This window comes from Pangasianodon hypophthalmus, chromosome 5 (assembly GCF_027358585.1).
Source record: "Pangasianodon hypophthalmus isolate fPanHyp1 chromosome 5, fPanHyp1.pri, whole genome shotgun sequence".
In the NCBI taxonomy this organism is placed as follows: domain Eukaryota; kingdom Metazoa; phylum Chordata; class Actinopteri; order Siluriformes; family Pangasiidae; genus Pangasianodon; species Pangasianodon hypophthalmus.
The window spans coordinates 21722209-21749729 of NC_069714.1; the positions used below are offsets into that span (position 1 = coordinate 21722209).

At 38.7% G+C, this 27521-nt stretch overlaps 2 protein-coding genes across 6 annotated transcripts in view; both read right to left on the minus strand.

The window, feature by feature from the left end:
- Positions 1 to 383: 383 nt before the first annotated feature.
- On the minus strand, positions 384 to 22356 carry slc12a8 (solute carrier family 12 member 8). Of its 3 annotated transcripts, XM_026947167.3 has the most exons (14): positions 19405 to 22356; positions 18887 to 18997; positions 18069 to 18215; positions 17391 to 17582; positions 17082 to 17313; positions 9288 to 9401; positions 8630 to 8717; positions 8339 to 8426; positions 6706 to 6852; positions 4671 to 5310; positions 4491 to 4582; positions 4258 to 4375; positions 1602 to 1662; positions 384 to 1392 (listed from the first exon to the last, which is right to left on the minus strand). In XM_026947167.3, the coding sequence occupies exons 2-14, from the start codon at positions 18926 to 18928 to the stop codon at positions 1221 to 1223; spliced, it is 2133 nt and encodes a 710-aa protein (XP_026802968.1). In that variant the 5' UTR covers positions 18929 to 18997; positions 19405 to 22356; the 3' UTR covers positions 384 to 1220. The 3 variants fall into 3 exon arrangements, 2 of the variants coding, with proteins under 2 accessions (XP_026802968.1, XP_053090226.1); XM_053234251.1 differs by lacking the exon at positions 19405 to 22356 and having other exon boundaries at positions 18887 to 19245; XR_008301788.1 differs by lacking the exon at positions 4491 to 4582 and having other exon boundaries at positions 1324 to 1392.
- A 759-nt stretch (positions 22357 to 23115) lies between these two features.
- Positions 23116 to 27521, minus strand: part of znf148 (zinc finger protein 148) — a 6347-nt gene continuing 1941 nt past the window's right edge. For all 3 annotated transcript variants that reach the window (XM_026913088.3, XM_026913087.3, XM_026913089.3), the window contains exons 3-7: positions 27335 to 27460; positions 27078 to 27201; positions 26887 to 26970; positions 26565 to 26683; positions 23116 to 25862 (exon numbers count right to left, since the gene is read on the minus strand). In XM_026913088.3, the coding sequence (XP_026768889.1) occupies positions 24246 to 25862; positions 26565 to 26683; positions 26887 to 26970; positions 27078 to 27201; positions 27335 to 27460 (2070 nt within the window). In that variant the 3' untranslated portion in view covers positions 23116 to 24245. The remainder of the gene's footprint in view (positions 25863 to 26564; positions 26684 to 26886; positions 26971 to 27077; positions 27202 to 27334; positions 27461 to 27521) is intronic.

The following is a 27521-nucleotide window of genomic DNA, read 5'->3' on the forward strand; positions in this document are numbered from 1 at the left end:
TATTAGTTATTAACAATATGCTTAGTTTTGGAGAAAATACACAAATGTGATAAGCAAAATATTACTTTTAAACACTTCAAATTACTAACATTATACTTTAGATAAACATCAGAAACACTCCTGCCAAAAAAACTGCAATAGCAGAAACAGTGTAGTCACAGTGTAACCAAATAAGTGGAGTAGGCATTTGGGTGATTTCTCAATATGAGAATTTCTTATTTGTACACTTAAGCAGTTTAGTTTCTATTTTGGATATGGGTTATTATAGGTTATGTTTGATTAGCATATATTACAAAATTATGTCTCTGTAATTTAACGTGCAGCTGAAGGCTCAGTAGGGTGGGGAATCAGCATGTGGAGATATTCATAAACCAACACACCAGTTCAGCAAGAAGCAAATGTCATTTTTTTTTTATCTTTGCCTCCCATACTGTACAAGCACCATTTAAAGACCGAGTTAAATACAGACAATAACATATAGCCTGTAAAAGATTTCACATACTATAACCATAATAACGAGGATATATTTGGTTCTATTGCACTTCTTATAAATTAGCATTTCACCTCCTTCTGATTTCCCAGGAGAGAACACAGAATCATGGTATACGGAAACAAATACCATGCTTCACAACTTCGGGTTCCCCAGTTTGATCCTGAGCTTGAGTTACTGTCTTTGTGGAGCTTCACAAGTTCTTCTTATGTCTATGTGGATTTCCTCCAGGTTCTCAGGTTTCCTTATACTACCTAAAGGTAGGTGGATTGCCCCTAGGTGTGAATAATTGTGTGCATGTTCTTGTGCTTGGCTTTCCAATCAGGGTGTATTCTCACCTCATACCCAGTGTTCCCTGGATAGGCTCTGGGTCCACCACAATCCTTACCAGGAACAAGTAATTACTGAAGATGGAGGAATGATTAAACAATTTAAATTCTGCTGGCAAATTGTAATAATTCTAATCAGTCACAAGCATCATCCACATTTATACATCATCCATGTCAGATCCTTTCAAGGGATTATAGTCATGAAAACATTCTGTGTGTTTACACAGTTTTCAAACTAGTACTCATGAAGAGAGTTCAGAGAAGTGCCAATCTAAGATCAGCTTTTGACATTTATTTGTGTATAATGATTGTAAACTTATCCTGAATCAGCTCTCCTGTTCTATGTGTTTTTTTTTTAACATTATATCAGGGCCAAGCTGAGGTGAGGACGACGAGGCTGGTTAGTGGAGTTGAGGATGAACCATCTCTTCTGTGGTGGTGATGATGGATGAATGGTGGTAGCGGTCCCGGAAGGCAAAGTCTGTATTTTCCTCTGTCAACTGTCTGGTTTCCATGTCAACTGCTGACAAAGACGGCGTCACCACAATCTGGTCTTGAAGTGTTTGGTTCGGCCTAAATGAAGAGAGTTACTGTTATCAAGGGCATCAAGGTAAACACAGTGCATTAACCAAGTATTAGTCTGTTACAGTGTCAAAGGTTTTCTCCACTCTCATTTGCCAAAATTAGTACAGGAAATCTCTTAGTAAGCCTAGCCAAAGGACAAAGTTATCAATCAAAAGAAGGCACTTTAAGAGCTAAGGAACAAAAGGATCATCCTGTACCTGCCCAGGCTACTCAGAGAACTCTTTATCCAGCGTAAAAAGCTGAAACGTGCTGCTATACCTGTTAGCAAGAGAACAAGAATGCAAAATGTGTATATTAAAAAGAACTAAAAGCAAAAACATTAAAAATGACAAGACTTGAACTTATTCAGTGTCACACTGAACCCGATTTCAAGCTTTGTGGTTGGGTGAATATGAGGCAAAAGTAGAACATGATATATTTTAATCTTATTTTAATATATAATCTAAATATTTTTAGGGTGGCATAGTCTGGGTTACTGTCCACATACTTTGCTTTCCTCCTACCTCCAAAAAACATGCTGGTGGGCAAATTTCCCCAAAGTGTGAATGAGTGTATGAGAGAAAACACTGATCAGCCATAACATTAAAACCACCAGCCTAATATTGTGTAGGTCTCCCTTGTGCCGCCAAACCGGCCCCAACTCTTCAAGGCATGGACTCCACAAGACCTCTGAAGGTGTGCTGTGGTATCTGGCCTCAAGACGTTAGCAGCAGATCCTTTAAGTCCTGTAAGTTGCGAGGTGGGGCCTTCATGGATCAGACTTGTTTGTCCAGCACATCCCACATGCTTGCTCGGATCGAGATCTGGAGAATTTGGAGGCCAAGTCAGCACCTTGAACCCTTTGTCATGTTCCTCAAACCATTCCTGAACAATTTTTGCAGTGTGGCAAGGTGCATTATCCTGGTGAAAGATGCCACTGCCATTAGGGAATACCGTTGCCACGAAGGGGTCTACTTGGTCTGCAAAAATGTTTAGGTAGGTGGTACGTGTCAAAGTAACATCCACATGAAAGTAAAGGAAAATGTGATTCATCAGACCAGGCCACCTTCTTCCATTGCTCCATGGTCCAGTTCTGCTCACATGCCCATAGTAGGCGCTTTCAGCAGTGGACAGGAGTCAGCATGGGCACTCTGACCGGTCTGCAGCTATACAGCCTTCGCTCCCCAAGCGCATCAGTGAGCCTTGGGCACCCATGACCCTGTCACCGGTTCACCGGTTGCCCTTCCTTGGACCACTTTTGGTAGGTACTTAGCAATATACTGGGAACACCCCACAAGACCTGCCGTTTTGGAGATGCTCTGACCCAGTCGTCTAGCCATCACAATTTGGCCTTTGTCAAAGTCACTCAGATCCTTATGCTTGCCCATTTTTCCTGCTTCCAACACATCAACTTCGAGAACTGACTGTTCACTTGCTAACGAGATAATGTTATTCACTTCGCCTGTCAATGGTTTTAATGTTACTGCTGATCTGTGTATCTATGGATATGTGTATATGCGTGTAAGCATAAGAATGAGAGTGCGTACGTGTGTGTGTGTGTGTGTGTGTGTGTGTGTGGTAAGTGTTTTTCAGCACATGTGAATAGTTGGAGTTTTAACTGATTTATTTTTTATTTAAGTTACCTTCAATCACATAGCCATATTAATATATTCCCCAAAATAACTATAGATAAAATGCCATTCTCTACTTGACATCTTTTTACCTTGATACTGTTTTAACCTTTGGACTTTGGTCTTTTGATAGCTCTTTTTTGGAGAATACCCTTCCAAAATATAGCTGATGTGTTTTTTCCCCCCTGAAATCATTGAGGTGCTGTAATCGTGTGTCAGTTCCAGAGGCTAATAGTATTTCAATAATAAATTACAGATGAGATAACTTACTCTGAATCAACATCTTTTCTCTTCTGCTCATATTAACCTTGTTATCAAGTTGGAAGAAAGTGCCATTGCCTCATGAAACAAACTCCACTTATTCATGCACTTGTTACCAACTTGTAATTTAAGCAGTTTGTGTCTTGTGCTATTTTCATAATGAGGATACATACCCAAAAAGTATGTCATCAATGACAATTTCCTAATCTTATTTTTTTTTGTGTTAACTGTCTCAAAACATTTAACTTGTCAAAATGTCAAACTAAACAGGTACTATATATCCAGGTATGTTACATTGTTTTACATTGCTGCAATTTTAAACAGCATACACACAATGTGTTCTATGTCTTCGTTAATTTTGGTTCGATGGGGCTCTTGAAAAAAAACTGATATTCTCTTTTGTGTGTTTGTTGTTACCAAATTTGAAATATACAAATAAATCTGCACCATGGGGAAAAAGCTGCCTATAAACATAACTCTGACTTTGTAGAAGCTATTGTGTGGTGTAGTGTTAAACATTTTCCCTGTGGCTTGGATTAAAAAAAAACTGCACCTGTGCAATGATATAATGAGCTGATATAGATTCTGAAGCACCCAAAAACAGTTACACAAACTGCAATATAACACAGACATACAATCCCCTACAACAGCATGGCATTGGAAGGAGATTATATATCACACAGTTGCAGAATTCAGCATTAAACTATTCCAAATATCCCACCCAACAGCTGCACAACAGGCTGCACTTTGCCCAGGACCAAATGCAATCAGTCTCTACATAACAGACAGTTATTCTATTCCTATTGGGAAGAAACAAAAATACATACACTGAAATGTTTTCATTAATGTGAGAATGCCAAATATTTACACTCTTAATGAATTAATGTTAAATCAGTGTTGGAAAATCATTTTGCAAATGGACCATTTTCAATCAGTGTGGCTCCTTATTTGATTCACATTATCAGGTAATCAAGATAATTACCTGTTGGCAAACCTGGATTTGTGTTTCCTATGTAGAGGTAAAGGAGGAGGGCAACACTAATATTCACCAACGCGTACACCCACTGGATGACAAACATTATCAAAACGGAGCACAGAGCCTAGAGAATTAAACACATCATCAATTAATTAATTTCTTATTCATGAAAAATAATGTTTCTCATAGTTGGTGAAATAAAATAGATTTTACTAACTACATTTCATGCTTGTACTTACACCAATTAAGGAAACCCAGTGATTGCAAAACTTGGCATAGCATGAATTAGGGATTGGTCTGATATCTGATCCCCCCAGCTTTGGTTTTGTGTCTATAAAGCAAAGTGTTTTGATAAATCTAGTGCTTGACCACTATGTAAACATTGTGTGCTGATTTGTGGACAGAGCATCATCACTCACCATGTGTGTCTGATGTCTCCCCTGGTATCTGATTGAGTTCAATAGGACTTTTAGTAGGCAGAGACAGTTTCCTCTTCCCTCCTGGCTCAGACTCGATAAGCTCTGTCTGACTGCTGGTCTCATCATCTGGGCCAATGCTTTGTTCAATCACTTTCTCATCCTTTTCCTTCTCAGATGGGCTGTTGCTGTTCAAGTCCAGCCCAAAACTACTGCTCAGTGTTTCTTTAGCAGGAACTTTTGCCTTCCTGCCCCAGACCTTGGCTACATGATTGGAGGCTTTCTCTTCCTCCGTGCTGTCTGCACTAGGCAATGTAAATATCTGGTCCATGTCTTTAGTGAACTCAAGCAGTGTTCCATTGCTGGGCTTGCTCAGAGCACCACTGCTGCCATAACATGGGTGATTGGTTGTTACTAGTGGTTTTCTAGGGCAGGAGTTTTCAATAAGAGGCCTTCTTTCCTTAACTTGGAGCTTGTAGCTCATAGCCACGCTGAAATAGGAGTAATCAATGATGCTGTAGGTCAGCATGAAGTTAATGGTAACAATAGGAGCCAGAACGTTGACCTGACCAATGAAGATGAAGGCCATGGAGAGTAAGCTCGTTAGACAGATGGCTGCTACTGGAGTTTTATTGGGACCCTTCTGTTAGACAGAAAGTGGTTGGAGAATTGACATGCAGTGCATACAATGAATGGTGCATATACTAATTTATACTGGTGAAAGACAGTAAGAATTAGAAATTGAAGAAACAGTCCAACTATAGTAATGCAGTTTGCTTTTGTAGTATCACTCTCAAAGAAGAACTGGCTTTCTTGTTGCAATGTCTAATAAAACCTCTAAGTACATCTGAGCAGCCTCATTATTAAGTGTGAGGCATTTAAATTCTACAAAAATCATCTAAACATTAAACATCACATTCCACCCTCTCTCAGTTTTCATTCTCTAAAACTCTGCATGTTGCATAATAACTGAGTAGAGACATCCAACTATAACAACTCAGAGAAAATATCTTCCCTGAACTCTGATACAAATGGTCCCTCCTAAAGCCACACATTTTCCACCATCTCTCTCTCTCTCTCTCATACTCTGTGTTTCAGGTTGAGAAACTGCAATTGTCGGCATGCTTGCACTCCTGGTAATGCGTGGCAGGGAGCCAGGCCAACCTGGGCTGGCCCTGGCTTTACTTCCTGCGTTTGTTCTAGGGCTTTGATTCGAGGCAAGATGTCTCGGGCCCGCTTTCAGTCCACACAGAAGACCCAGACAGAGTTAGGGCAAGGGAACAGGGCGTGCAATATTTTTTTCAGAAGCCACAATGTGCCATGCTGGCCCTTCACAGTTTTTTGAAAAGCACTGTATTGCTCTATAATTAGGGGCTCCTCCTTTTTGTGGGTACTATCTGTTCTGCCTTCCCAGACACACTCAAAGTGGCAGTAATTAAGCTTAAAGCTTAAATTCAGTACAGGTCATGAAATAAACATAGAGAAATATTAAAAACAATCATCTACAATACCAAGCTAACTTATATAATTCCTATAGTACTGTCTAACAATGAGCTCAATGTACTAAAGCATTATTAAAAATACATGAAAAATAATTATAAATATAAAGAATACTGTGCACAAATGCACTAATTACTGCATTAATCACATCACAGAACATCCATTAATCATGTCACAGTATCTGTATCAGGGTCCAAAAAACTTAATAAATAGACTAAAGGAAAGGCTGTGAGCGAGTATACAGTATATATCCTCCATCATATTCATCATCAAAGGAATGCGACTTTCCAAATCACTGCCTTAACAGAAACAGGATGTAGTATACATGAGCTGTCACTCTAGTTCCTTTCCTTTTTGTTGTCCAAAGTATGGTGTATGCTAGTATTATGTTTTACAAAAACTTCAATTCAGTTTAATTTATATAGCACTTTAAATGATGGACATTGTCACAAAGCAGCTTTCCAGAACTCTGGATATAGCTTTAAGCTCTGAGCTCATATGTTTGACTTCCAACACTGTGTGATTTTTGCATACACACCCCTTGTCCCAGGAAAGACAGAGCTGGAATAACTCTCTCTTGGGCGATGCACTGCAGGACCCTGGGTGCGCCATACAGGCCACCCATGCAAGAGGCCAGGGAGGAGACATAGAGGCCCAACAGGAACAGGAAACCCACCAAGGAGACCTGGAGGGAAAAATATCAAACACAGGGGACAAGCTTCCATAGAACTCTGCCCAGCCTAGCTATTCTCAGCAATAGGCAAAAAAAAAAAAAAAAATCTTTCACAGACCTCAAAGTAATTAAAAAAGAACTGAATTGTTGACTTGTGTACAAAAATGTCTAGGTAAGAATAATGCAAGGTAAAATATTATATCTGTTACCACTTTACAGGCAGTTCTGCTGTCTATGTTCCTGACACATGAGAAGCTTGAGCAGGGTGTTCACCCTTGTGCAAATCCCCCCACTGAGCAGCTGTGGGTCTGCCAGTGAGTGTGAGGCCTGTGAGGATCACACTCCAGCTTTTCCTAACTATTCGTCTCCTACCATTTGCTCTCATGGCACGTACAGAACATGCAGCATGAACTTAGCAACCCTTCTGAGTTACCCCTCTTACATGGTTAAAACACCCAACATCTTATGTTTTTATGCACGTTACTACAGAGTGCAGTCTGTAAGTGTTTGCGCTAAGGTAAACTGGGGTTTTTCCATTCTTTATAGGAAGCGTTGTCTGATCTATCACTATTATCCAGTATAGTGCTCTTCATCTATTCATCAGTTTTTCTCATTTTCGTTGTACTCTGAGGATTAAAAATTGGCCATGTTTTTCATTGATGTATTTGATCTTTATATGGAGAGAAAATAATATGTTCCTATGCAAATTATCTTTCCAGAAGTTTTTGCCTTTGCTAACTATCTTGTCCATATAATGTCCCTTACAATCAGTGCACTGTATATAAAATGGTCTATAATTCCTATATGGTTCAAATATAGGTACAGTGTGATACAGTACAATGCCAAACTATCAATAACTTGACAATGTGTAATTGTTCAGTTACTTACAGACTGCACTGGTAATTTTAACTAGTAGTTCTCAGTTCCCATCCCAAGTATTCAATTCAATTCAATTCAATTTTATTTGTATAGCACTTTTAACAATGAACATTGTCTCAAAGCAGCTTTACAGAACATATGAAACAAAAAGCATGCAAACAGAAATAAAAACATCCAAACAGTCCTAGATGTTAGACAAAATTATCCCTAGTGAGCAAGCCTGAGGCGACTGAGGTGACTGTGGCAAGGAAAAACTCCCTTAGATGACATGAAGAAGAAACCTTGAGAGGAACCAGACTCAAAAGGGAACCCATCCTCATTTGGGTGACACCGGAGAGTGTGATATGAGTGTGATATAAGTACACCACACACAGTGATGTTTGTGCATGTACATGTTTGCTTTCCCTTGCTTTACACCTAAACACAGTGAGAGCTAATAGGTTTAAAGGCAGGGTAAGGCGAAAATGTTTTAGTGTATTCACATGGACTGAAAGATACTATTCTAATTTCTTTAATTATCAGTATTAATTCTGTGTGTGGTTATGTTGTAAAGCTGTAGAGTGACACCAAAGGAAAGCCTAGACCTCTGAGACCAAGGTAGTAACATTTGTAATATTACCTTTTCTGCTATTAAAAAATCATAGCGCAGAGCCTCTCTGGTACAGATGGCTCCAAGCAAGAATACAAAAACGAGGTACAGGAACCACCTGCAAAATCCAGAAATATCACAGTTCTACAATGATATATATTGAAACTGAGTGCTTAGTAAATAAAGACTGAAAAAAGTCTGTGAGTCTAATTAACATAGGAATCTTTTATACACTGTAATTTAGTTATCATGTGCAACAAGTAATGTAATTTGTACTCAAAATCATGCAGATAATGGCTCTGTAAATGTTGAATCACATACGAGGTGAAGACAGCTGCCAGGGTCCCCACAGGTATGTTGTGCTCAGGCTTATGAAGATCTGAACTCATGTTGAACCCTGCCATCACACCTATACACAACACACAGAGTTACTACACACAGAGAAAATGCAGGCCTTAAAAAAAAAAAAGAATTAGCCGCCAATTGCTCATTTATACATGCCACATTTCAAGAAGGATTATCTCTGAGAATTTAGAGAAATATTCAAAAGTTGATTATTTTCCTATAACAGCAAATCCTGCACACTCTTAAACCACAGCAATTTACCAACAATTATTTTTTTAATTAAAAAATGACACATCATACTTTTTAATTGGATTATGTTGTGGAATGCCCACACAACAAGTTAATTTCACAGTCCTTTCCCCACCAGCCTCTATTTGTTCTCTCTCGTGACAGAGCTTGTCATGTTACAGAAAAAGCTGAAAGTCCTGAAGACTCTCCCATGATGGAAAATTTGCTGACTGTTATAAACCCCTGACACCCGAGACTCTTTCCATAAATGACAAATAAACATCTCTTTACAGAAAGCTTTAGGAAGCTTTACCAGAAATATAATTCTGTAGGAGGTCACCAGGTTGGTATTTAATGATAACTTTTTTAGAACATTTTTTTATTTGTGATAGTCACAGATGATCACCTGTAGCAGCAGGAAAGAAAACTCCAAACACAGTAAAGAAAGTTTCTCCAGCCGTATAGTCAGGCAGAGTGTTCGTCCATAAAAGCTCTTCTGAATAGCCGACAAATCCATGCTCTGAAAATACAAATCAGTCCAGAACAATGTCAACACTGAACAATCATTCCAAATATATTTAACAATTACATCCTGAAACATTACTGAGTGATCCATGGCAAAAGCTTACACTATTTTACAAAAGATACTGAACAATGGCATTGATGTTTAAAAGGCATGCTCTCATATGCTAAAATTCTTTATTGGAATACAGCCACTGGCTGGGAAAACCAGGGGATGAAACACTAAAAGGCTGCACTTGATTTCCCACATAGGCAGCTTACAGTAATTGTTGTGTTTATAACAAAATATCTTTGTGTAAGTTGTGATAGGGTCTTTAACGGGAATGTGACACCAATTAGATACTAAAAATAAATAAGCATTCTTTAGGACCTATAAAACCTATGGTAGATTTTTCGTTCTGTGGTGTGAAATATGTCTGACCAGCTGGAATTGGACTCTTCTGTCAGCATGGGCAGGGCTCTGAGTGTATGTGTGTGTGTGTGTGTGTCCACACCAGGACTTTATGTAAGTGTCAGGGGAGGACAGAGGCTCCCGCCAAGATGCGTGCAAAAGCAGTGTTCAAAAGGCCCTCACTGCGGACATGACTGGGTAAATGTTGGACTGAGTTGTGGGTGTGTTCACAGGCTAACCAAACAAGCCAAAAACAGGCACCAGAAGAAGATTTGTATAAACTGCAGTTTGAGATATCAGTGTTGTGCTCAGCAGATGAGGCAACTGTAGTGCCTGTATGTGTGCAATATGGTGAAGCACACAATAGATTGCAGAGTTGACTATGAAGGCCCAGGAACATAAAACTTAGGAAAATCAGTTGAACTCTGAAACATTAGAGAATTAATAGAAATAATAATGGAAACAGGACTTAAGGCCTGGTGCTGCTGAATGGAGCACAATTGTTGCCATGTGCTATAATAAAATAGCAAAGTCCAGCACTCTTATTTACACTCATATAGAATGTGAGAAACCTCACCTACGCAGGCTACGCACTCAAAGAGTGAGAGAATTTTGTAGCACTTGGTCATGAAAGAGCATGGACCATTTCCCTCTCGGTTATCTTGTGATGGGAAAGAATGTGTTCTCTTGGATTAATGACATGTTTTTCAAAAAGGAAGTCACCACCCTTTCAGAAGCCCTGCCTGTTCCTAGCCTTCCAAGGCACAGCTCTTAGGAGAGAGCAAGCACCAGAGCAACAGAAACAGAATAAAATCAACATCAAGAAAGAAAAAGAAGACAATTTTAATGATCCAACACCTTTCTTGTGGCTGCAGTAATTCTGCAGTATTTCGTATAATAAATATGAAAACAGGAAATATGCATTTTTCAGTCCAGTTTTTCTACAATACACATCTGATTTTAATTTGATTTTGTTGTTGTTGTGATTTTTCTTCATTTCATTCATTTTTCCCTTCAATTGCTGAGGAACAATAGGAAATAGGAAAAAATATAAATGAAATAAGTGAATAAGCTAACATCTGTTTTGTTTTGTAACCAGAGAAAGATTTTAAGCCTTTTTTTCCTAAGAGGAGGCGCTAAAGAGTAAGCTCTGTTATCCTACATCATTTATTGCAACGCATATTGCAAAATATGAATTTAAAAAAAAAAAAAAAAAAAAGTGTAATACAATTTAGAAAAGGATATCAATATGAAATACTATTTTAATATAGAGCATGTGATACATTGGCTATAAATGTTTCATAATATATTTAACTTCATTTTACATTCAGTTATGTTAATATATTACATATATTGCTATAAAGATGCAAATTTTTAAGGATTCTTAAATGCTGTTGAATATGAATAGTTATTGTGCACATCTAATATGAAAATGTATGTAAATTCAAAATCATATTTTTTACAATATACTTTTTCAGTTTATCATTCAGGGTGTAATATTACTGGCAATTATGATTACATTGCTTGTAGATATGCAAATTGGAAATGCAGTTTATTGAAATGCCCATATATTGTATATATTTTTGTTACTAAAGGCATATTAAACTCTAGCAAGTCATCACTTTGTTAAATCACACACTGTAAATAATCTTACTGACAGGGATCAAGTAGGGTAACAGTACATCCTGGTGGCCATGACATTCAGAGTATGGATATTCACACACACACATGCACACACCCATACACCAAAACCACACACTCCAGCCCCATACATACACACACACAGACACAGAAATCAAAAACAGCACACAAAAATGATAACAGAGCTGTGAGTGAAACCTTCCCTGTAATATTTTTAAGTCAGACTGCATACAGCTATTTATAGTTGAAGCCCTTCTCATCAGAAGTTGTGGATTAGGAAGTGATGATTTGGGGGCTTCAAGCAAAAAGCTCAGATCTCCTTCCTGCCTGTTCTTTTGTCCCAGGCCAAATATGTGGGTGAGCCCGGTTAACACCCTAAACCCAAAACCATGAGCGCATACACATTTCCTGTCCAAACCGGGGCGTTGCAATAGTCATGCACGTTCCATTGCAGGAGAAAATTCTGCATACCAAAGAGGAGAATCACAAATAAAATACAACCAAAACATAACTCTGGCCAAAACTAATTACATCACTAAAACTGAGGAGGAATGCTTATGAGTCATAAAATGTGTTAATATACCTACTATCACAAAAAACCTTGTTCCAAGTCAATATCTTGCCCTGGAGTTAATAACAAACTCAACTCAGAGTTCTGATTCAGTTTCCAGTTTCTCATTTAGTGATTTAATTTGATAAGGTGGTAAATACTAAATAGAAGTATTGGGACAGTCAGAAAAAACAATGCAATAAAACTTTAAAGGTCCCTTCTTAAGCTCAGGATAAATTTTTTCCCCACAAACTGGTGTCCAAAATAAGTGTACTCAATGCAATTGGAATGAAATCGAGAGAAAATCTCAGGAGAACACCACTCATAACATCATATCTTTTCCAGACATAACATTATGAGTATTATTCAACATAACTGTAACTGTAAGTTGATCAGTGCAGGTAGCAGAATTAATGGTATGAAGAAACGTGTTAAGGTCACAGAGCATTTCACAGATTAAACACTAATTTCTATGGTTTTAGGGTGACTCAGTGAGAGATCTGACGTCTTTATAACAGGGTCAGTAGAAGCTGCTTAGTCTTTGGTGTGTCTGGGTTGGCCTTGAGTGTCTGATTAAAACGGTTATCAAATTGTAAACACACATGTTCGGCAGCTCCCTTTTCCTGACACTGGCAGGTAGGCCGCCCATGTGGCGCCCGGCGTGGGCCACAGAAAAAACTGGAGCCCTGCCAGCAGTGAGATCACTCCACTACCATACAGCCTAATTGAAAAAACCTGTACAAACCAGGAAAATTGTATTCCCTATACCAACCAAAAGTATGTCCTGGTCCCAGTCCCAGCTGCTAAAGGAGTTAACCAGAAGAATGGGACACGTGCAAGTGGGTAACAACAGCAACAGTAGCCACGGACAGCATGTCTCAAATTCAGAAGATTTCAGCACTGCTTTAAATCCAGCTTCCATGTTTTTTTTTCTCCTCCTGCTCAGCTTTCACTGCAGCTCAACCCACAGAGAAAGAGAGAAAGAGAAAGAGAGAGAGAGAGAGAGAGAGAGAGAGAGGGAAAAGAATCATATTTATGGAAGTCTTTTCTCCATTCTGGACAGGAAGTTAGTAATCAAGAGAACAGGAAGAGCTGGGATGGACTTCCTGAAGAGTCAATGTGAAAGTACATACTGGCCCCATCCTTTAGGGCTCAGGCCCTTCCTGCACACAAGACTTCTGAGTAAACATCACGCAGGACGCATTGTTGCCCTTTCAAGTCAATTTAATTGTCAGAGCCCTGTCCTAAGTGTGAAAATTTAAAACAGGCTTAAAATAGTCTTAAAATAACAGGCTTTACACCTTCATTTCATTTACACTTATCTAGAGGTATCAAGTCCTGTATAAAGGAAAGGAAACAAAATATTGCAAAAAATTATGCAAAAATGCATATTTTTGCGAGGTGGGAGGAAACCCACATGGACATAGGGAGAACTTGTGCAACTCCACACAGACAGTAACCCAACAGTAACCCAACCCAATCTCAGTCTCAAACCAGGGACCCTGAAGCTGTAAGGAATATATTGTGTAATAAAACAAAATAAGTAATTTAGCAAATTAACAATCTTTAGTTTGGGTTACTGCTTATTTTGGGGCTTATACGTTTCTACTGTCTTGTCTGTAATATGCGGCAAAATAAACAGAGGGTTCAAGGAAATTATCACACCATGAATTACATATGGATTTTTGCTAGGCCAAGAGCAAACTACTGTCAGAAAGGAATCCAAAGATGACCATGCCATCTGAATATTTAAAGTACACATATTCAGAGACGGGCTTTTGCCATGTTTGTGTGTAGAGAATTGGACTGAGAATACCACCCTGGGCTGGCTTGGTGTTGAAGTGTGAGAAGTTTAGCAGTTAACTCTTTTTTTTATTATTTTATTTTAAATTCCAATTACAGAAATGTCTAGGCACTGTCATAGTTTATGTAAGTGCAGGCTACAGCATTATCTTTACCTCTCTTTTGTTCGAATTCAAGCTGAAAGATATCCAAATGTTGTGTAATTACAGAGGTCTGCTCATCCAGGATTCAATCTAAGACCTCCCAGTTAGTGCCTGCAAATCAGCCCTAGTTACACCCAAATGCAATTTCTGAACACTATGTCTTATGTTGTTCATAATCCAAAAGCTGTAATATGGCATTGGTCAGTAAAGCATCCTGCTTAAACGCTGGAAGATCATGGTAAGTTGCCTTATCACTGGGATTTAAAGGAATGTAATAACAGAAATACAACAGCAGGGAACATTCAAAAAGTAATAGAGAAACGCAGGGAGGGCAGAGAGCATTTCAAAATCTCGATTGCAGGCCATCATTTACACTTTGACGTTGTAGCATCAGCACGAAAATATACTTTCTCTGAATGCCCCATCCTGCCTAAAGATGTTCAAGTTTGCAAAAGCCAACTAATGAGTCCAAGGCTAACATACGGACAGGTGACAAATTAAAGGAACAAACGGGTGGCCCTGTTATACTGTTGGGGCATTTTGCTGGCATAGTTTGCATCCACTTGTCCCCTTAGAATAAAGTGTCACTGCAAATCAGTACAAAGTTATTCTGACTGATTATCTTTATCATATAATGAATCAGTTCTATCCTGATAGGAGTATCCCCCCATCCACAGGGCTCACTGAATGATTTAATGAGGATGAAAATTATGTAAATATATGGTATGGCCTTTATACTCACCAGATCTCAATCCAATTCTATACCTATGGGAGATTTTGGACCAACATGTTAGACATCTTTTGGAATATCTTTTGGAAGAACGGTGTCTATCTCTCTAGTTCCAGACATGTGCAAAATCTATGTCAAGGTGCAATGATGCTGTTTTGGCAGCTCATGATGGCCCAAAGCCTTACTAATACACTTTATATTGTAGTTTTGTTTTGTTTTTTAGTCCAATTCTCACCAGTCTGTATGTGTCTCACGCTATGCAACATGGGCCACTTCTGGAATTTGCACCACAGACCCCTCATCTACTTCATTTCTTTTTTACGTGTAGTGTCCCCATAACAGCTTAACTGACAGGCATGCATGCTAAATGACGATGATGCTTTAACAATTTTGTGTGAACAGATCTACCCAGTATTATAAGCACTGCACAACAAACCCCAAACCTCATCCCTATGGTGAAACTACTAGACTGGAATCCTGGGGGGACTTATCGTATTACCAAATTTTAGAAGGAAAATGCAATATTGAAATGAGAAAACAAAAATTATTTAAAAATAAATAAGTATCTTTAAACTGAGATTATTATTTTTAAGGAAGAGGCTGTACTGCCCTGTGTTTAAAACATTCAGGGACTAAGTTAGAGGTGAAGCAGGTGTTTATAAAAGACAAAACACTTGGGTCTGTTAGATATCTGATTTAAGAGACATAAAGTATAACATCGCAAGGAGAAATAGTGCAAGGAGAAACTCAAAGTCAATAAAATAAGAAAAAGAGACAGGCTCAAACAGATTAAAAACTGCAGAGCACTCTGGGTCAGATGCGAGGTCATATCCAAAAGATGTACTTGGCAATAACATATTCTTGATTTTGCCTATTAAAAATGCAGAAAATGCTCCTTCAAAGGAATGATCCATTGGGGGGACAAAATCGCAATTTTTCACTTACGGCAAACATAGTTGATCACGTAAGATGTGATATTATTATTTTATTATTTCTGAGATTATTATTTTTAAGGAAGAGGCTGTACTGCCCTATGTTTAAAACATTCAAGGACTAAGTCAGAGGTGAAGGGTTTTTATAAAAGACTTGGGTCTGTTAGCTGTCTGATTTAAGAGACAAAAAGTATAACATCACAAGGAGAAATAGTGCAAGGAGAAACTCAAAGTCAATAAAATAAGAAAAAGAGACAGGCTCAAACAGATTAAAAACTGCAGAGCAGTCTGGGTAGAAGTAGTAGTAATAATAATAATAATAATAATAATGCAACAAGTAATAGAAGTCTTTTATACTGTATATACATAGTTTCAGTTTCTTAGCCTATGATAGTCTACTGTATGTCTGTGTTGCAAGTTCATACAGACCCATCTCCTCACGAATGATACTGAACTGTTGCAAAACCACCAGATTTTGTTCATTTGTACACACACACACATATATATATATATATATATACACACGCACACATCACAGCAAGTTGTACTGTGTGAAACTACAACAGCGATATGAATAACATTAGTGAATAATTGAATGCAGTTTAATAGAAGTGTGCATGTATTCATGGGTGAGGTAGATGTCCCTTTTCCATTAGCTTCATTAGCCCCATACTGCAAAACTAAAAACATAACTGCCAGACACCAACATATCTTGGCTAATAAACTATTTTTGCCATTTAAAAAAATTGTGTACATTAGGATTTTTCATCAAACCATATCTTTAAAAGACACATCAAAGCTATGCAGTGCTGTACTAAAAGAGAAATTATTTTTTAGCCATACCTGAAAGGAGAGCAGGTTTCATGTTATAATAAACAAAGTTGGATGATTTGCATAGTGAGCAGTGTGTAAGTCAAAGTAATGAACTTTCTAGAAGCTCCATTGTGACATCTACTGGACAAAAGGATGAAGGACAATAGAGCCCAGAGAATTTAAAAACCAGAGGTAAAAAAAAAAAAAAAAAAAAAAAAAAGGGGGGGGGGGGGTGTCATGTGACGGGGTGGGAAAAGTTTATCATTTTCCTACTGGATGCATTTAAAAGCAGTCTGCTCTTCACTAGATTAGAATATTAATGATCTAGCTAGCAGGTTTTCATAGCCAAATCAACCAACACTGAAAATACATCTACCATGAACTGCATTCCTGCAAGGAATTGTGGGTACTAACAGATGCTTAGCTGTAGGCTAGTTATTTAGGAATGGCAACTCAGACATACTTACAACAACCAGGTACACAGGAATATTCCAATGCCTGTACGCATATAAACATCTTATTCGGAATATGGCTGCAACCCGATTATAGCCCTTAAACAGAATTTGATGTGCATGTAAATGTAGCCAGTGTTTTTATACAAATCGTTGCAAAGATCTCATAATTAACCAAGTGACTGCAGTGCTTTGTTATGCCTTTACTATACTACTCACATACCTGGATCCAAATGGCTGAAGGTTCCAATGATAAAATCCAGAGTAGATACAGCAAGGATGGCCAACAGGATGAGCTGCAGCCGGACAATCCACTTTACTCCGGCCAGGTTAATCCCAAGCAGGGCCAGGAGGACAGCCACAGAGATCCCCCGGACAGCCCACACGCTCTGCACAGTCAGGACCTCGGCTATTGATTCCGCAAAGCCAGTGATGTACATGGCTCCAGCCACACACTGAGAAAATGATCACCATGTGTTAAAACCTTTGTTCAATTTGCTCATACGTAGATTTGCCATCATGATCTTCTCACCTGCCCAAACACATAGAGGAGTCCTACAGTGCCGCCAACTCTTCCTCCGAGAACCATGGAGATCATGGAATATACGCCCCCATTGCCCACAGTACACCGCTCACACACCCCTATACCCGACATAACTGTCACCAGAGCAACCAGCACGACCAGTGACACCAGGAGCATGCCCAGCAACACCCCAGTGTTTCCCTGAAACAAAGGTTTGGATTAGTTTGTTTTTGCCACAACTATAGTCAGTCCTTACTGTTCAACTATCACCCAGAAAAATGTATCTAACCTAATATTTTAATTATCCAGTATAACAGAAGTGACTCCTGGCACCTAAAAATGATTACCAGTGAGCGTAAACTGAATTAAACATGGTCAGAGAGGCCGGACTTAAATTTGTGCAAAAAGAGACGTTGTTAGAAGGATAGACTATTTTTGGTCAAATATGGTCCACCTTGATTTGGTCCATATGCTTCTGTCTAGTCCATATTCAGTTTGATCCTTTCTATACACCTACAATGTTCATTAATATATGTCCTTGGAACTTTTCTGGACAAAACGTAAACCATTAACAGTGGAAAAGTTGCATTTTTCCTTATATCATTTAAAGTTTTGAAATTTAGACATCAAATAAATAGCAGATAAATGATTTTCATCGACTGTTCAAAGCATCAACTTGTCACTCACTACGAGCCATCCAGTGCGGAGAAAGAGCACAACCCCAAAAATGTTGATCATGCACGTGGTGAAGACACCATCCCAGGTGCCGAACAGGACAGGCTCCCACACAAACAGCTTCACCTTCCACCATGGCTGAGTATTCATCTGAGATCCCTGCACAGGAATACAAAAGCCACGCATTCGTAGAAATAAAGGTTGTCCTTGTTGCTTGGGTAATACCATCAAGGGTACAGTGCATTTTATGTATCTTTCACCTGGAAACGTGAATACAGTACATAGTAAAAGGTACATAACTGGACTTCAAGGATGAGCGAATGCTAATAAAGGTGCACCACATGCACCTTCCCAGGTATAATATACCTATTAAAGGTACAAAAGCTGTAACCTTGATGGTACCAGCCCACAAGGAAAAGTACAGTTCTGTGCCTTTATTTCTGAGAGTTCGGGACATAAGACATATATCCAGAGAATAACGAGGATTGATTACCTGCCAGTTTTAGACAGTGCTAGGCTTCTTCTTCTTCTTTTCTTTTTTAAGAAACCTTACTAAATGCTCTGGCTGTCCAAACATCTGACTCACTGGCTTTCTTCAAACAGAGACTAAAGACCTACCTCTTCACCAAACACTTGAATTAGCTTTAGCATACATTAATTAAAAATCCATTGACTGTGTTTTTCTTTTCTTGCTGTAACTAACTAACAGGGTTTTACAGTATTCTTACACTCTGACCTACTGAACTAGCATAAGGATATCTGGTTAAGGGTGTCTGTTAAATGCTGTAAATGTAAATTAAAATAACATGAAGAACAAGAAGAAACTCTACCTGGGCATTTTCATGAAATAACTCCTGAACGTGTGAGCTCATGTTGCCTCCTGTCTCAACAGTATAGCATTTTCTTCCTGGGAAGCTCAGAATATCACCAGCTCTGGCCACCTGTAAACACACAGAGAGAGGAAAAGAAAAGTCTCTCAGTGCACCTGCTGAAAGTTCACCAGACTATCATTAGCCTGTTTTGGGGAAATAGTCACATGACAACTTTCAAGCGTCGACCATTGTTAATGAGTTAAGCATTGAAGCTATTAATTAACAACATGAGAATAATATTCTACATCACCACAGCTTTTCTGTAAAGTCTTACTGATAGCTATAACCAATAGCCATCATCCATTACACATCCTATGTGAACGTAAACCTGTTTTCTCCACAGCGGTGTTTTCCTTAAAGGTTAAAAATGACTACAGCGCCGGCGAATAAAACTTCTCAGCTAAACGATAATACTTTTAAAATTTAAAATATATTGGAAGCTTGACCTAGGTATATATACAAGATATTACACTTACCTGCTGTCCCGGATGCAACAGGTGTGTAAGTGTGTACGTATGTATCGTAGGCGCGTGCGTGTGTGTGCGTGCGTGTGTGCGCGCGCAGGTCCGCCTCAGAAGGACCTGAAGAGGAAAGTTTTCTTGAAGCAGTTAGCTGAAGCTCATAACATAAAAAAATTGTTTATTTTCCTTCGTTCAACCAGTCACTATAATATGAGTTCACTTCTCTAGTTTCATGTAAGACACAATCACCTCAGAACTTCCATAAACACGCTGAACAGCCTGCCCTTCACACCATTTGGTGGCTTTTTACTTACACACCCTGTTTTCAAGACGTTAAGCCACACCTCAGGCTATACATGCATCGTCCATTAGGTATAAATCATATATATACCCGTTATATTCCAAACATACTAAATACATACTAGTTTTAGTCTCAAATGCGTTTTAGTGTTGCTGCTAACAGCGTCTGGCATGGCTTTCACTCCTAAAATGTCTTAATGCTACGTGTGCAGTAGTGGCACGTCATTAAACAAATGCTGGAGCTGGGCAATGCTACAGGTGTGCTCACAAGCACAGCATGAAACACCTGAACACTGTGCCACTAGGAGCTGTGAAGAGCCTTTATACAAAACAGCCTCAATTCTTCATGGCATGGATTCCAGATGATGTTGGAAACATTACTTTGAGATTCTGGTCCATGTTGACATGATTGCATCACACAATTCCTGCAGATTTTTCAGGTGCACTTTCATACTGTGAAGCTCTCATTCTACCACATCCCAAAGGATTGAATTCTATAGGATTCAGAGCCGGTGACTGGGAAGGCCACTGAAGAACAATGAACTCATTGTCATGTTCATGAAACCAGTTAGAGATGACTTTTGCTTTGTGACATGGTGCATTATCATGCTGGAAGTAGCCATTAGAAGATGGGTAAATTGTGGCCATGAAAGGATGCATATGGTCAGAAACAATACTCAAATAGGCTGTGGCATTCCAGTGATGATTGTTGTTCTTCTTTCGGCTGCTCCTGTGAGGGGTCGCTACAGCGGATCATTGGTCCGCATATTTTGATTTAGCAGTTTTTGTTCTGGACGCTGACGCAACCCTCCCCAATTTTATCCAGGCCTGCGATGACTGGTATTAAGGGGCCTAGAGTGTTCCAAGAAAACACTCCCCACACCATTACACCACATCCACCAGCCTGGACTGCTGACACAAGGTAGGTTGGGTCCATGGATTTATGCTATTGGTGCCAAATTCTGACCCTACCATCTGTGTGCCTCAGCAGAAATCGAGATTCATCAAACCAGTCTGCATTTTTCCAGTCTCCAACTGTCCAGTTTTGGTGAGCCTGTCTCCACTGCAACCTCAGCTTTCTGTTCTTACCTGACAGAAGTGGAACCCGACGTGGTCTTCTGCTGTTGTTGCCCATCCGCCTCAAGGTTCAACGTGTTGTGCATTCCGAGATACTTTTCTGCTCCCCACAATTGTACAGAGTGTTTATCTGAGTTACTGACTTTCGGTCAGTTCGAACCAGTTTGGCCATTCTCCATTGACCTCTCTCATCATCAAGGGCGTTTCCATCCGCAGAACTACCGTTCACTGGATGTTTTTTCTTTACTGCACCATTCTGAGTAAACTCTGGAGACTGTTGTGCGTGAAAATCCCAGATCAGCAGTTATAGAAATACTCAAACCAGACCCTCTGACACCAACAATCATGCCATGGTCAAAATCACCTAGATCAAAATTTTTCCCAATTCTGACAGTTGATGTGAACATTACCCGAAGCTTGTGGCCCATATCTGCAAGAGTTTATGCACTGCACTGCTGCCACACGATTCTATGATTAGATAATTGCATGAATTAATAGGTGTACAGGTGTTCCTAAAGAAAGCGCTCAGTAAGTGTATATAAAATATCTCAAAAATCAATTCAGCACAAATAGAGTTTGTTACAGCAAAAACAAATGGGATGGTTTTATTTCTTTTTTTTTTTTTTTTTTTTTTTGGTGTGGGGGGGGACAGGCATTATCCTGAAGATTACTTTATAAAAATTCTGAGGGAGTTATCCGCATTCACTAAATGACTAAAAGCTGTGTCTAGTCGTAAAAAACACTCACAACTCAACACATTATATGTGGATATCATTGGTATTCAGCCAAGTATGTTGACAAAAGGAAAGACTCTGTTGACTCTGTCTATTGACATATGGCAGCCAGACCAGGAATCTACTGTAGCTTCAGAGCAAACACTACAGTGAAGCGAAAAACGCAATTGTGAAATGTAATTCCCCACAAATTGAGGTAAGGAGGGGGACAAATGCAAAAATAAATAAAAAAAACACCACTGAATTCTTCAGCTGTATTTCAAAGGACATACACAGGAGATGCAATCAAAAAAAAAAGTTTCCCCTCCAAGTTCTATATATCATATTGCATAAAATGAATGGTGTTCTATGGAAATAATTTGGCTACAATAAAATGCATACATATTAAAAAAATATATATAACCAGTGTATAAAAAACAGTGGATATGCATCCCGCATCAACTTGATAAAGTCTATAACTAAGAAGTTCAGAAACCATCACTGTTTAAGAACAACTGTGTCAATCTAAACAAGGAAAAAAACCTTATCCACCAACATTGCTCCCATAATTATGGGATGCAAATAAAGAAGAAAAAAACAAAATAGAATTGATGTAACTGCTTGCAGAAGAAACAGAAAACAACAATACCATCCTACGAAGGTAATGAAAAGTGTTCTCACTTCATTTTGACTTGAGGGACATCCTGGTTGACTTGAAACCTGATGGATTTTAATCCTGGACTGACTAACATTTAAAAAAAAAAAAAAAAAGAAAGAAAAAAATCACTTTTACTTGTGTTCTAGAGGTGCATGAGATATATAGCTGATATCTGCTGAATGATTTGATGAGCATCTGCAAAAAAATGCATCTGTTTAAGTAATGTATCTAGTAGAAAAATTCTTATCTTAAAGAGAAATAGAGTTCTGAGCTTTTAAGACGTAAAATGAGATTATCTACTGTGGTATTTTCAGCTTCAGGAACAGAGAGAAGAAAAAAACCTAGTCACTAGGAATCAACAGTAACATGAGCAGTGTTCATTGAGGCCAGAACTAACAGGATTATGCAGAGTACATTCATTTAAAAATCCACAGAGATCCCAAATATCTCCAATTTCTCATTCTCACTCATAAAACAAAATGTGCAGTTCTAAATGTACAACTTACATACATACACACATACACACATACGCATAAACAAGACACACATCTGACAGTCAAATGAGGGAATGTTTCTAAATGAAGTACGAGGAGTAACAGCGATTTACAATAAAGATCTCTTTACAATGTAGTTCCAATTTGGTCTGTAGTTTAGCATGGCACACCTGTAGGCTTTAAAAACCAGCATCCATAAATTACATATTATGGACTTGGTTAAGACATTTCAAAAAAAGAGAAATAGAAGCATACAGAAATTATAAACAAAGGCAGTATGATGAAGTGATTCATTGTTAGATGTATGATGTATAATAACATAAATATGGTTATTTATACTAAATAAATGTACCAAAGATCAAAGTCATGCACCATTTGTTTCATCAAGCAATGCAGTGAATACATGAACGTCAGTTTAGAGACAGAAAAGGCAAATTTTGGTTCATATTTCAAGGACAATGATTAAAGATACATGACTCAACTGTAATTTCCCAATTTCATGTATTTGCTTGCTAACTACCAAACAAACAGTTGAATGACATAGCAAATAAAGACATCATCAATCTCTGACACTATAAAATAGTTCCATACTTGTCATAATGAAATTGAAAAGGTGCTTCAAAAAAAGACCAATAACACCATAATTCAAGCTGGGTTTCGTATGCCAAGTTGGATTGAAAGTCCTAGGTATAAAGAGTACTGATTTTTTCCCCACAAGGTCTAAGTGCAAATTGGTTAAATAATTAAATAATAGGTTAGCTAAATTTAAAACCATTAATTTCTTTAGGTTCATGGTCAAAACTAAACACAAAATTGATGGAAAAAGGCAGTTAAGGGTATGTTTTCAATATTTCACAGATACACAAAAAAGGCACTACATGCAGGAAAAAAAAAAAAACTTTTTAGGTAAGCTTACTTCATCAGTTTCATTACTGAAAAATCCAACTTGAGGAATGCACTTAAATTGTGATACCTTTATTAATTACCCCATGCTGTATCTGAGGTATACTCTCCCAGTATAAACTAAATTAATTGTATTTCTTATAATCATGGCATATTATTTTTGTACAAAGAAAAAAATTAAGGTGTCAATCAAGGTACCTACAAATACAACAATGTATCAGAGATGTACCTAGTTCCATTATAATTTAAGAGCTTTTCTTTGAAATTAATATTACCTTCATAGTGTTGTGCAAAAATATCTGAGAATTATATAATTTCATTATATAAAATTATGAATTCATGAGTTTAAATTGGAAATTTAAGAGCTTATCTGTATGTACCTGTAAGGAAGTAAATTCTCTCTTAGAGAGACTGGCTGTGCAGTATGCGCAGATGAACTGAATGAATTAACAACAACAACAACAAAAAAAAAAAAAACAGAAAAGTGCCTTTTACATGTATAGACATTAAATGAGTGTGCTGAAAAACGACTACTTCCTAAAATGATTCTCATCCTTGCAAGATTAAAACAACCACCAAATAGAGAGAGAACATCTGGAGTTCAAATGCTTGCCATGAGATGAACATCCAATACGGTGCTGCTTACATTCGCAGAGCAAGAGTATAAAGTGCTTTTAAATGACTAAAATATTAAATAGCTTTTTTTTTTTTTTAGCCAAACGTGTGGCTGCTTGTAGCATCTGGAGAGGAGCTCATTTGAGTTCTGGTTTCAGTAACATTAACAAGAGAGAATTCTGGAAAGTCTGCTCCTCCATGACTTCTTATGCTGACCTGTCCATTGGAAACACTAAATTGTGAAGACAGTCCAGACCGGGACGACGTCTGGAACTGAGATCGGAAGTTCTGATCAAAAGTGGCAATCTGAAACGTTTGAGTGATGCCCTGAGCATCTGTCTTTTTAGGGGACACCTGCTCCAGAAAGTCCTCAGTCGGTGACACTGAAGAAGGGTTGGTTTCATCGCCCGAAAATGAGAACGAGTGTTGGGAATCTACTAAAAGACCAAAGTGAGGTTTGTCCAGTCTCAGAGGAGAGTTCATACCTGATCTAAACCGGCTTGGAGAACCAAACTGTTTGTCTGTAGAAAATAAGGGCTGCCCACCAAGGCTTGCACCATCATTCACAAACGCTAGGCTCTGGCTGTTCAGGTAGCTGTCATTCTGACTGGTCCTCTCCAATGCTTGTTGGAGAAACTTTGAATACTCTTGCAGAAGACTAGCCTTCTCCGCAGTGGGTGCTTGGGAGCTAGTGCCCAAGGCCTCAGTAGGGCTACTCTCCGAAACATCAGAGGAATTGATGGAGATGCTGGACGTTACTTCTGTGTCTGCTACACTGAAGCTGATCTCTGGTTGTCCATTGACCTTGTTGGAGTAGTGATCCAGGAGCGACTGCAGGACTTCATCAGGGAGCACATTCTTCTCATGGCTCGCCTTGATCTCCACGTTCAGAGTCTGAGTCTCCGACAGGATTGTGGCAGGAACAGTCTCATCTATGACAGTGGCCACGGCTGCCTGAGTAACTGAGGGCTGTGAGGAGATGCTGTTCACATTCAGGGCATATTCCCGACTGTTATTGGCCGTGGTCGCCTGGAGGTAACGCTTCTTCTTGAGAAACTGCATGGCATCATCATAATTTGTGCTGCTGCCAGGTGGCTTTGTGGGCCCAACCTGGAGCGGATCAACAGTCTCCAAGTCAGGGCTTGGCTCTACATCCAATAGGCCCTTGTTATCAACAATATCAAATGTATATCTTGTTACCTTTCCCTCCTCATATGATGACAGGGGTGACAAAGGCTGCGAGTGTTCCAAGGGCTGCTGCTTTACATTCTTCTTGTTAGCAATCTTCTTCAGCACTATCTTCGGAGGAGTGATCTCATCAGAAGATGCCTCCCCAGTAAGTTGCCTGCTTTCTGGAGAACAATCTGGGAGTTCAACAGAATATTCTGTCACTACATACTCATCCTTTACCTTGGTGGCAACATCATAAAGAGGAAGACATTCGTTTTTGCCGAGTCTGTCCTCTTCCTTCTTCTCACCACCCTCCACAACTTTGTCTGTGACAGCAGTGTTTTGGACTGAGGTGCTGTTCTTATCAGTGGACTTCTGACGCTTCTTCTTAGGTAGAGTGCTCTCCTTGGATGGGAAGGAGAATGTGATTGTTTCTGTGCTGCGTAGAAGGCCATCTTTGGCAGCTGCTTTATGGACCTTTCTCTCCTTATTTTCATGGCACATACGTCTATGCTTCAAGACACGATCAGTCCTGGAGAAGTACTGAAGACAAAAAAAAGATTTTTAGGTTAGAAGTGACACTAATACACAATTCTAGCTCAAAATATACCTAAAGAAAGACCAGCTTCTGGCCAAAATAATGAAGGACTTGTATTCAGGTATAAAAGCATAATTAATTCATTTTCATCTTATTTGTATTGTGTTCTTAACAACACACAATGTCAATATAGCAGAAAGACCCTAAAGATGCTTTCACACCCATTAGTCTGGTTGGCAAATCAGTCCAAAATCAGAGCAAAATTTTTTTAAAACTTTTGTTCGTTTGCGTTTGGTTTGGTTTGTTTTCTCATTGCACGTAAATAAACAAACCAAAAAGCTTAAAAACTTTGGCTAAGGAGCGTGCAGGGCTGAAAACGCATGCTTAAAAGTCTTTCATTCATTGGTCAGAAATACAACGACTTCTCCCATAGCACATTGTGTGTTTGGTTCTCTTTGTGCAGTTGGATCGAATCAGGATCGAACTGCTTTCTTACTGCAATAGAACCATGCTATAGCTTGTGCAGATCTTCTCGGACCAGTTATTTTGGTCCGCACCCAAGTACGATTACTGTGTTCTCACCTGCGCAAATGAACCAAACCAAAGAGGAAAAGGTACCGGAGTTCAATTAAAATGGATTAAACGCTGCATATGGTAAAGCACCCAGAAAGATCAGTATAGAAATGTGAAATTTGTATTATTCTAACCTGGTGACAGTAATCGCACTGATAGGGCTTCTCTCCACTGTGAGTCCTCTTGTGTCTCTCCATGTGATATTTCTGGATGAATCTCATTCCACACTCATCACATCGAAATGGCTTTTCTCCTACAGGATCAAAACGTATTAAAGTAGTTGGAAGATAAGACATACTACATCCATTAAATAAACATCATGTATTTCAAAGTAAAACGACTAAATTAAACACACAAATATTACTATAATGATACACAGGAATGGTCAAAAATTGATTGCTGGCTAGAGATAGGTAGAGATATTGATCATGCTTATAATTTTGGATTTCTTCTTACCTGTGTGAATTTTCTCATGTCTCTGCAACAGGTATTTTTGAATGAAACGCATGTCACACTGGCTGCACTGAAAAGGCTTTTCTCCTGTAGAGGAATTTTTAGAAAAAGATAATCATGAAGGAAAAGGGGGGAAAAAAGCAAAGACCATCCATTTTCAGCACATTCAGTAGGTGTGCAAGTGTTTGTGTTACCTGTATGGATGAAGACGTGTCTCTGTAGATGGTAATTTGTTCTGAAAGCAGCGTTGCAGTGCTCACAGATGTGTGACTTTGGGTTCTGATGTCCCAGTGAGCCATCTTCATTAATGGTAAGAATCTATCAGATTAGATACATCATTTAATTCAATGTTTACGCTCTCACATTTGGTCAACATACAACTGTCACAGTTCTAAAAAGTAAAAAAAAAAGTCATCGGCAATGCCATTCCTCTTAGAGAACGTGTAGCTACCTTTGCAGGAGACCGCTGCTTTCTCTTCTTCTTTTTGTGACATTCTGTAAGGTCCCTCTCCTGTTTCTTGTCCTTTTTATTGAGAATTAGTGGGTCTGACAGCTTCAGTTCCTGTTTAATGTTCACCTGACAAGAACGCAAATGAAAATTTAATTACACTAAATACAAAAGCTGAAATCAGATGGGT